The following is an 11,616-nucleotide window of genomic DNA, read 5'->3' on the forward strand; positions in this document are numbered from 1 at the left end:
TAAAATAACAGATAGCTGAGGGCTTCTTTTACTTTGGCTGCCTACGCCCCAATCCTTGTTTTTTTTCAAAATACCATTTTTTCCCCTCTGCTTCTTTTGTTTTCTTCTGCTGTGAGCTCCAGCTTTCCGGTTCTGAAGCATGTCTCTCTTTGGGGACAAAAGAGGAAAGCTACATTTCTGTGGCAGCAAGACTCTAATCTGGAGAACTGGATTCCCCACTCCTCCACATGCAGCAGCTGGGTGAATGTGGGTCAGTCACAGTTCTCTCAGAGCTCTCTCAGCCCCACCTACCTCACAGGGTGTCTGTTGTGGGGAGAGGAAGAGAAGGAGATTGTACGTTGCTCTGAGACTCCGAGTGAAGGGCGGGGTATAAATCCACACCTCCTCCTCCTCCTCTTCCTTCGTCTTTCCATCTGGTGGGGAATCAAGACACAGCCCCGTTGTCATGAGCAGGGCTGCTGCAGCTGTACTAAAAGGAAGGAAAATCTGTGGGGGGCTGAAAGGGCCCCCTTCCCCCCCCCCCATTTATCACATGCTAGGGTTGCCAGGTGCTTACCATCTGCTAGCGTGGAGCTATGCACTGCTCCCTGGGATTTTCTATGGTCACCATAGATTTTTTAGCCAAATGCTAGAGTGTCCCCTGCATGATGTGCCTGGCACAATGACATCACCTCTGGGTGACGTCATCACGCCAGGCACATTGGGTACGGCAGGGCTCTTGAGGGCGGGACTCCCCCACCAGCCAGCTGGCCGGCAGTCGATTGGGCCCCCCAAAATCAGGGAAACCCCACCCCCATCACTGTGTTCTACAAAACAGTTCTAATGAAGTCCTTGGATCCAAGCCAGGGAAAGTGGATTAAACCTGTGCAGGTGCTTCCTTTAACTGGGTAGTAATTTGGGCGGCAAAGCCAGCCATGTTTGTGTCCCTTTCTCTGGCCACTGACAGAGCTGTGAGTTCCAGGGAGGTCCACCTACCATTGAGGAACAGAAGGGAATAAAGTGACTCTAGTCCCATACAGAAGACAGGGTCAGGCTGCTTTAGGAAATAGCCATCTGAGAACCAAGGACCCAGCAGGGAGCTTTCTTCCTCTGATGAGTCCTCACTCATGTGGCCAGAGGTGCTCCCAAGGGCCATGTAGCAGTCAAGCTGCCTGCTTGGGGAGGGTGTGGGAAGGCAACCCACACAACAAGCTCCTTCTGCTTCTAGGCAAAGGCAGGAAAGGTGGGGCCAGCAGGGATTTAAGGGTGACGAATCCAATGACAATAAAACTGCTCTCAATCCGACAGCACTTCCCAGGACGAAAGCATTCACATGCGGGCGCCTGCGTTGCCTCCCTGCAGGGCCGTGAGGCTTCTGACTACAGCGCTGTTTCTGCAGACAGTTTCAGGTAGGGAAATACCTCCTCTCTGCATGTGGCTGAAAAGACACGTTTGGGGAATGGGCGCATGAGATAGCAAGCCGCGTTTATGCACATCAACACATCAACAACAGGAACGTACGAAGCTGCCTTATACTGGGTCCAGTTAGGAAGAACCGAAATGCAGCCGTGATATAATTACTCAGTGTAACATTGTATAGTCAATTATATCGTTGACCTAACACATTCACATAAACAGATAAATGCAAAAGTTATAATGGATAATTATAACTAAAGATCCCCATTGGAAGCCTTGACAGTCGCTACGCTTGGACTAAATATACACAAGAAGAAACCGATAAGGAAATAATTAGAACTGAACTTTGGCACGAGTACTTTATTTAAAACAATTATCATTTGCATGTATATGTTTATACGAATGTGTTTGGTAAACAATATAATTGACTATACAATGTTACACTGAGTAATTATATCACAGCTGTATTTTGGTCCTTCTTAAGTGCTTTTCCCGAGATCTCTCCTGTTATACTGGGTCCATGCAGCTCAGCATTTTCTGGTCCGATCAGCAATGGCTCTGCAGATTCTGAGGCAGACAATGGCATTTCCTAAGACCTGAAATCCCTTCCCTGGGAGATTGTTCTGGATTGAACCTGGGACCTTCTATATGCAAAGTGTTTTTTCTGTCACTGCACCAGAATCTCTGTTGCACGAAGCTGCTACATACGGCATCAAATCTTTGGTCCTTCTAGCAGAGTAGTGTCTCTTCTGATCAGCAGTGGTTCTCCAGGGGTCCTTCCCCTCCCCTGTGTTGATATGTCCACATAACCGACCTGTTGTCCTGGAGGGGAAAGAATGCCTTTTAAGTGGGACATCAAGTGGTTTTGTACATAAGATGCACTGTAACTCTAGCATGGTTACATGCTTCTAAGCCCTATTGATTCCACTCGATGTTGAAGGGTGGTAACTCTGCCTAGAACAGCACCGTAAGGTTGCAGTCCTACACAGGTCTTCTCAGATGTAAGTTCCATTTTATTCAACTTTTTTTGTTGGTGGTGGGATTCATGCATACTGAGTGGCACTCACAAGAGAGCCAGTTTGCTGTAGTGGTTAAGAGTGGCAGACTCTAATCTGGGAGAACCAGGTTTGATTCCCCACTTCTCCACATGCAGCTGCTGGTGTGACCTTGGGTCAGTTACAAGTCCTTTCAGAGCTGTTCTCTCACAAGAAGTTATCAAAAGAGTTTTTTCAGCCCCAGCTACTTCACAGGGTGTCTGTTGTGGGGAGGGGAAGGGAAAGGGATTGTAAACTGCTCTCCTTTGGGTAGTGAAGGGCGGGTTATAAATCCAATCTCTTCTTCTTCTTCTTATAAATATATCTCCAGATTATGACCAGAATCTGTCTGGATTCAACCTACTTCTCAATAGGGTTGTCAAAAGACATCAAATGCAATGGATTGACCCACATAGGACTGAGGTCATTTGAGCAATCCCAAACCTTTTGAAAATGCATAACAACAACAACAACAAGCCAATTTATTGTAGAAGTCGATTTTGTGAAAGACAGTTTGGTGTAGCGGTTAGGAGCATGGACTCTAATCTGGGAGAACCAGGTTTGATTCCCCAGTCCTCCACATGCAGCTGCTGGTGTGACCTTGGGTCATTCATGTGTCTCTGAGAGCTGTTCACTCATGACCAGTTCTCTCAGAGCTCTCTCAGCCCCACCTACCTCACAGGGTGCTTGTTGTGGGGAGGGGAAGGGAAAGGAGATTGTAAACCGCTCTGAGACTCCTTTGGGTAGTGAAGGACATGATATAAATCCAATCTCTTCTTCTTCATTTTCATTTTCTCCATTTTGTCCAATGCATCTCTCACCCACAAAGGGGATATTGCTATGGTATTAATGTTTGTTGAAAGATTATTGACGGTTTTAAAAATTATATGTATTGTTCGTTTTTAATTTTGTGACCTGCCTGGACCTTTCACAAGAAAGGCAGACTAGAAATGAAGTAACAGATAGATAAATAAGAAAATCTGTCCCCTGCTTCTTGTGTCACCATACTAGCTCTAGGTTGCTCCATATCCACTCACTGTCTGAGGTGCGGTAGGTGGCTACACAAGGCAGGGCCTTTTCGGTGGTGGGCACCTACTTTCTGCAAAACCCACCTGGATTCATCAATAGTCTAGACATAAAGAGAAGACATGGTCACTGCAGAGGGTGTTTGGAACTGTTTATCTATCACCTTTGATTTCTCCAAGGCATAATAGTCTCCTTGTCTGTTTTATCAAACCAACCCTGTGAGGTAGGTTAGGCTGAGAGATTGGTGCTAGCTACCCACAGGGCAATCCTATCCAGAGTTACTCAGGTTCTAAACCTACTGACAGGAGCAATGCTGCATGTGATTGCATTGCCAGTGAGTTTCGTGCCCTCCACTGACCAATCATCAATTGTTCTTCTTCAGCACCAGTTCCAAAATCCACTAAGAGGTTAAGCTGCTCCTATTCAGCAATGGGACTCTGCAAGGTGTGGCTGAAGCTCAAGGTGTGGCTGAAACTGTCTCCAAGGTTCACTGTTTGTTTTTCTCCCCAGTGGCTACACAGGATGAAAGGATCATTGGAGGGCAGGACTGTGATAAACATGGCCAGCCCTATCAGGTCATCCTATCCAACAGCCGGAAAAATGGGCCAGATGTTCAGTGTGGAGCAGTCCTGATAGAGAGGGATTGGGTGCTTACTGCTGCCCACTGTGACACCCAAGGGTAAGGAAACCACAGGGAGCTGGGCCAGGGGTTGAGAGACATCAGCTCTTTCTGGATTCCCAGTTTTCTGAGCATTCATTAACATTATTGAGCATCCATCATACCTGGATTCCCAGTTTCTGAGTATTTATGAGACTGGTGTACATCATTTGGATTCCCAGTTTTTAAAACATCCATTAGGTAGCTGAGCATCCGTCATTCCCGGATTCTCTGAGTATTTATGAGATTGATGAGCATCAGTTGCTTCTGGATCCCCAGTTTTCTAAGCATCCATTGTGTTGCTGATGAATATTTATTATTCCCGAGTTGCCAGTTTTCTGAACATTCAAGAGACTGATGGTTGCGGTCGCACATGCCAGAAAAAATGGGGGGGGGGGAAGCGAGGCTATTTCCTCCGGAGGAATTTGACCCACAGTTGCACAATCACACCTCCCTTTGAAGCTGCGGGCGCAGTCCGTCAGTGTGTGATCAGACGCAACTGCGGGTGAGTCTTTTTTGTCTGTGTGCCTTTCCCCCCCATGTGCTTAAACAAGGGATCGATGAGTTGCACCTCCACACCGAGGGCTCCCTATGGAGTTTGTAATGATGCACATACTGTGAAGGGGGGGGGGAACAGTGGCATGGAGTTGGGATGGCCTGATCAGACCATCCTGATGCCATGAGAGCGCGCTGGAGTGATCAGACACGGGAAAGTCCATCTATGGCCCATCACAACCTGTTTACTACCGGATTTTCCCCAGTGTCTTTTAACTCCGCTTCTGTGGCGGAGCAGAACGGGTTGCCGACGGCTGCGGGGCACTTCCCGGAAGTTGTTGTCTGATCGTGCCCTTTAAATCCCCCTGGCATTCGCACCTATGTTGGGTCTAATTGTGCGTAGGATCTCAGCCTGATGAGTATCAATTGTATCTGGATTCCTGGTATCCTTTGACTTGATGGCAATTGGTTGCTACTAGATTCTTAACCTTTTGAACATTAACTGGGTTACTATGCATGGGTGTTTAAACACTGATTGATGGGAGTTCTCAGAATAGATTTAGTTGATGCCATCTTGCATAAATCTGCCTCTGAATCAAAGGAGGGCTCTGGATGATAAAGTGTACTTTGTTTTTAGATGTTGCATGCAGCTGTCTCCATCTCAGAAGAGGCATTCCCTCCTGTGTGAGAGAGAAATGGAACGCCTCTTCTGAGAGAGCTTGCTTAGAGTTGAAAGGCTATTCTTGTTTTTTAATTGCCCAATAAATCAGAGGCTCCTTTTCAATACATTAGGAATCAATGGATTGGCTTAATGGATTAACTGATTCACAGATTAAAATGTGGCGGCTCTCATTTTGAGCTCCGTACCTTTGCACTTAATTGCAAAAGGCAATACTTGAAAAATAGTTCTATCATTATTGTTTTATCTGCTCACATGCCATTGTCAGGATCTCATCAGCTAAACATACAGGCCGATGATGGTACGCAGTTTTTACTCTGTTTCTCATTTTTTAAAAAATCCCCTTCTGTGCTGCAGAGACATCCACACACGGATGGGAGATCACAGCCTGAGAGCCAACGAGGGGTCGGAGCAGTGCATCACATCAGCACAGAAATTCCCACACCCGGGCTATAACCCGACGACTCACGACAACGACATCATGTTGCTACAGCTGCGCAATCCCGCCAACATCAACGAATATGTCAGGCCCATTGCACTGGCTACGGAATGTGCTGCCCCTAATACTCGCTGCCTGGTGTCTGGCTGGGGCACCGTTGAGACCCCAAAATGTACAGTAATGTCTTCCAAATATATATATGGTGTATGAGACAGGGGGTGTCCCAGGGGTCGTTTCATAGAAAAAGAGCTAGGGGAACTCATTAGCATAACTCATTAGCATATGCCACACACCCTGACATCAGGGTCCCGGCGGTGGACCTGCAAGGTCGGCGGGAGTGCGAGGAAGCCCCACCAAGGCCCTCCCTGGCCCCAGGCAGGCAGGGGTGGGGAGAGGCGGGGAGGAAGCAACTTACCCTCCCTCGTCTCCTGCCTCCTCCTGGATGAATGAGGGCCGGAAGCGGGGCGGCCAGAAGCAAGGGAAGGGGCTTCGTCGTGTGCCCCCCCCACCTCACCCGGGTGAACTGCGATCCCCCGCGATCCTCCCCGAATCGACCTCTGGGGTGTCCATTGGCAGAACAAAGTCAACAAGACAAAGAATGGCTGCAACCAGCTCTTGCTACCTCCAGCTTCCCTTTTCCAAGTTCCACAAATTATCCTGTTCCCCTTTTACTTTCTCACTCTTGCTCCCCCACTGCCTTTCACCCAGATTCCTAAATGTCATGAATGCACTGTCTCTGGTTCCCTCCTCCTCTCTTGTATTCTGTCATGTGCCCCAGCTTCCCTGAGGGTTTTGCCCCCCTGATATTTTGTAGTGCTGATGTGTTCACATGCAAATTCTTGGGGGTTTTCCAGAGGAATGGCCTGGGAAGTGAAAATGGCCCTGGAGCAAGCCCAGTTGACCTGTTCTTCAGGGCTGCCTAGCTCAGTGAGGCCACCAATGGGCATGAGCTCACCCACTGCATTCTCTCCCAAAACTGGCAGCAGTGCTGGAGGAGACAATTGGTGAGCGAACATTAATTGTCATTGCTGGTGAAGGGTCCAAACCCCTGAGGCATCGGCAAGGTCTCTGGGGCTTGGCTCTGCTTGCCAGTTTGGTGTAGTGGTTAAGAGCGGCGGATGCTAATCTGGAGAACCGGGTTTAATTCCCCACTCCTCCACATGCAGCTGCTGAATGTAGAAAATGGAAAGCTTTGGAAGGTGGACTCTACGGCATCACATCCCTGCTGAGGTCCCAAACACTACCCTCTCCAAGCTCCACCACATCACTCCACGAATTTCCCAAACTGGAACTGGGCACCACTAGAGCTGTGGTGGTTTTACTCCTTTCTATCTATCTGGGCTTCCTCCAGGCGCCGTGGCAATCTAACTCTTCCGCCCACCCACTGCTGTGCCGTGCTACGGAGACAGTTCAGTGGTAGAGTGGGGTTGGGGGCGGGCTATGCAAATGTGGAGGGGAGGGGAGAGTGGGCTGAGGGTTCAGTTACAGCGGGGGTCATTTCGTAGAAAAAGAGGTGCAGGAGCTCATTAGCAAAACTCATTAGCATGACTCATTTGCATATGCCACACCCCCTGACATCACCGGAAGTGTGTCAGAAGGCAACCCCCACCGCTCAGGCTCCACTGGACTGTTTTGGATTGCTAGCTATGGGGGGCGGGGGTGGAACATGCAGATCTCTCCTCGCAGAGGAGGGAGAGCTTGTACCTGAATAAAACTTGGTCTTAAAGCTGCCACTGGACTGTTTTGGACCTGTTGGCTCTGCAACTTACCTGGCTGCTTCTTGCTCTGACTGAGGGCTGCTGGGAGCAAGGGGTGGGGCTTGTTCCATGTGCCTGCCCCCTAGGCTCTTTACTGCCGGAGCTCCGCTCCTGTGCGCTCCTGCAGGAAATGACCCCTGGTTACAGCAGACAAAAATGATTTCCCCATTAGGTTGACGCAGGTTCAAAGCTGGGATTGAAAAAACTTCCCGGAAACAGGGGAATCAGATGCCGCACAGCATGAGTAGGGAAAGTGCTTTCTTATGCCTGGAAGAGCAAAATCATCTGCAGAAACAAGGGAAAGCCACGGAGGAATAGAGGTGCAGGCACAAGGAAATCTGACACTGCGGAATCGGTCAGGGAAAGCAGAGAGGGAAGCCCTTCCTGTCACTCCAGATGCAAAAGGGCTAGCTAAGGGCCAGCCAAGATGGGGAGAGATAACCCCCTGCACCTAAGTAAATTGGGTCATTAGAAAGGTTATACCACAATTCTATGTTGAATACTAACAGCTTTCTCTTATACTATTGTATGTGTGTGAATTGGGTGGGATGGCACCCTGACTGGGCGTACTGTGTGCCCGGGCAGCTCTTTTAGTTGTCAGTCGTTGCAAATCTGTTTCTTTGCAAGCCGCAGAGTGCGGAGGACCACAGCCTTAGCTCATCTGTGAATTATCACCGTTCTTTGTTTGCAGCAGAGTTTCCCGACATCCTGCAGTGTGCAGAGGTTTACACGATGTCAAATGAAGAGTGCAGACGGGTCTATACTAATATGATCACTGACAACATGCTGTGTGCTGGCGTCAGGAAAGGAGGGGTGGACTCTTGCCAGGTAAAAGATCTTCCATTGGTGATTCCCCCACCCCATACCATGTAAGGAGATGTTTGTGGAATAGCAGCTCACAATGCATTTGGACATGATGCTCCATGCAGCCAAATGCATGCACCACTTCTGCATTTAGATGACAGGGTCGCAACCAACAAGATTTGCAGAAGGAAGATGAACATGTTCTGTGCATGTTTATAGCCGGTGCAAACCTTCACAGGCTCTTCTTTTGAACTGGCAATCCAGCCCTGCCAAGTCAAAGCCAGCGGGGAGGGCGGGGTATAAATTGAATTAAATAAATAAATAAATAAGGACCACAGATTTGGCCCTCCGCCTGAGACCCTCTTGTACGAAGCTGCCCTCAGTTTCGAGGTCCACATGATCCAAAATAAAAAAGTGCAACGTTCCAAAGGTCTTTAGTACAATTTCCTTGGAGGAAGCCCCATTGACTAAAATGGGAGTTACTCAGAAGTAGATCTGCTCCCTTATAGTGCCGTCCTAAGCAGAGATATTACACCTTCTAAACCCCATAGGCTTAGAAGGGTGTAACTCTGTAGGACTGCATCTTTAATCCAGAGGGGACTCCGTACTGCGGTGAGAGACTTTAGGCACCAATCATAATTTGAAAGGAGAATTACACACCCTCAAGACTGCAGATGTCACCAGCAGGCTAACTACTGTACATATACATTTATGTATCGCTAATTGGCTCAAGTGGTTAAGACGATGAACTGCAAACTGGAAGGCCGGTAGTTCAGCAGTTCAAGACCCGGGTGCTGCATGACGGAGTGAGCTCCCGTCTCTGGTCCCAGCTCCTGCCAACCTAGCAGTTCGAAAGCAAGAAATTGCAAGTAGATAAATAGGGACCACTTCGTTGGGAAGGTAACAGCGTTCCGTACGCCTCGGCATCTAGTCATGCCGGCCACATGACCACGGAAACGTCTTCGGACAGCGCTGGCTCTTCGGCTTTGAAACGGAGACGAGCACCGCATCCTTAGAGTCGGATTCCACTGGCTTTCGAGCGAGGGACACCTTTACCTTTACACGTAATTTCATTTACATCGCACCTTTCTTCTGTCATGGAATTCCCAGTCAGTGTCTCCTGACCTGGATGGCGCAGGCTAGACCAATCTCATCAGATCTTGGACGCTTAGCAGGGTCAGCCCTGGTTAGTACTTGGATGGGAGACCACTGAAGGAGTCCCGGATCACTGCAAAGAGGCAAGCCCACCTCTGTTCAACTCTTGCCTTGTTTATTTTATTTTATTAAATTTTTATCCCTCCCTCCCCATTGTGGCAGGCTCAGGGCGCCTTGAAAGCCCTATGGAATTAGGGTTGCCAGGTCCACCCGGGCCACTGGCGGGGGATGGGGGGATGGAATCGCGATATGCTGGCTGCAGGGTTTTTTTTGTAGAAAAAGCCCAGCAGGAACTCATTAGCATAATAGGCCACACCCAACAGCAGAACCCCATTAGCATATTAGGCCACACCCCTGACAGTACACCTCATTAGCATAATAGGCCACACCCCGTGCCTTCCTTAGGCTTGCCCGGGTTCCCTGTGGCTGTGAGGAGCCCGGGTAAGCCGGCCCTTGGAGGGGAGAGGAGGCAATTTAAACTTCCTTCCCTTCCCTTGGGTGTAGTGGGCGTGGCCAATTCTGAAGCCAGCCGGAACTCCGTTCCTGTGCGTTCCTGCCCAAAAATAGCCCTGGCTGGCTGCCATTTGATGGCACTTTACACACACACACAAAGAGTTCCCAGCAGGTCTCCTGCAATGTTCCCTCTAAGCTGTGGAGTCTTGTGAGCAAAAATTCTACTTTGTGAGCTCCTGGCATTAACGTTGTGCGTGAGCGATTTGGCTACTGTATAAATTAGTTCGTTCTGGAGCCATCCTTCCTGAGCTGAGGCAAAAATGTGTGAGCCGGAGGGTAAAAAACTGTGAGCTAGCTCACACTAACTCAGCTTAGAGGGAACACTGGTCTCCTGTGACCTGGGGAGTGCACCACTTTAAAGTTTTGTGGAAAACCCACCTAATTTCCTACCAAAACGACTGGCTGCTTAAACCTTTTCAGCAGTGTCAGAGAAAGCAAATAGTTCTGCCTTCTCGGAATGTGAACCAGAACCTCAGCACAAACATTCAGCCGCTGCTTGTTCGATCCACAGTCCGATTGGGAAGAGGAAAGTAGGCAGGCCCGTAGCTAACATGGGGCCCACGGGGCCCGGCCCCCTTGTGTTTCTTCTGGGCCCCCTCCCTCCAGGGCTGCCCCCAAAGTGCTCCAACTTACCGCCTGCACTGTACTTCCATTTAATTAGCTGGCGGGCCCCCCCAAGGCCCCCTCCCAAAGAATTCCCTAGCTACGGGGCTGAAAGTAGGGGACCACTGACAAGCAGGGCTGGCTGCATCACCCACTGATCAGAGGCAATGGAGCATCCGCATAGTCATTGCCTCTGAATTTTGCTCGACTCAGCACGACCCCGTGGCCACCACCAGGGTTCCCTGTAAGCTCTGGAGCCATCCTTCCTGAGCTAAGAGGCTAAAAAACCTGTGAGCTAGCTCACACTATCTCAGCTTAAAGGGAACACTGGACGAGGACTGTAGCAAGCAGGAGAATTAAATGAGATTTAGCAAAAATAAACAAAGAAAAAAGAAAAAGGAAACCCCTGACTGGATCTAACTTCATTCAGCAGCTCCAGAGATTTCACCAAGCACTGCCCATACATTTTCCAAAGACATCTTTTAGTGACAAGGGCTAGAAACCTGCTTCAAAAAACAAAAACATTATTAGGAATCTGGATCGCTCATGCATTCATATGGATTTATGACACATTACAAGTCTATGTGTGACGTGTAAACAATATTTTATTGAAAACAGATCTGCCAATATCATAATGCCCCTATATAAATCAATGGTGCGACTTCATTTGGAATACAGTGTGCAGTTCTGGTCACCACATCTTAAAAAGGATATTATAACTTTGGAAAAAGTGCAGAAAAGGGCAACTCGAATGATAAAAGGATTGGAACACTTTTCCTATGAGGAAAGGTTAAAGCACTTACGGCTCTTTAGCTTGGAGAAATGACAACTGAGGGGTGACATGATTGAGGTTTATAAGATTACAAGAGGGGGACCCGCGATACTTGCGGGGGGGGAGAAGAGCTCCGTCTCCTCCATCCCCCCCCAATCTCCCCGAGGCTGTGGCGGCGGGGCCGGTCCTCCACCCCCCACCCCGCCCGGCTCCGACCCGGCCGGGCTCCGCGGCGGCGGCGAGGCTGGTCCTCCCCCCCCACCCGGCTCCGAGGGCGGTCCTTTCC

The 11,616-nt window shown here is 49.2% G+C and overlaps 1 protein-coding gene across 1 annotated transcript in view; it reads left to right on the forward strand.

The window, feature by feature from the left end:
* The first annotated feature begins 1,282 nt into the window (after nt 1–1,282).
* The window catches only part of LOC107118422 (trypsin-3-like), an 11,534-nt gene continuing 1,200 nt past the window's right edge, over nt 1,283–11,616 (forward strand). The window contains exons 1-4 of the mRNA XM_015420751.1: nt 1,283–1,388; nt 3,966–4,134; nt 5,645–5,898; nt 8,175–8,311. Coding sequence (XP_015276237.1) covers nt 1,313–1,388; nt 3,966–4,134; nt 5,645–5,898; nt 8,175–8,311 — 636 coding nt within the window. The 5' untranslated portion in view covers nt 1,283–1,312. The remainder of the gene's footprint in view (nt 1,389–3,965; nt 4,135–5,644; nt 5,899–8,174; nt 8,312–11,616) is intronic.

Source organism: Gekko japonicus, unplaced genomic scaffold (assembly GCF_001447785.1).
Source record: "Gekko japonicus isolate JY-2015 unplaced genomic scaffold, Gekko_japonicus_V1.1 scaffold1676, whole genome shotgun sequence".
NCBI classification, from domain to species: domain Eukaryota; kingdom Metazoa; phylum Chordata; class Lepidosauria; order Squamata; family Gekkonidae; genus Gekko; species Gekko japonicus.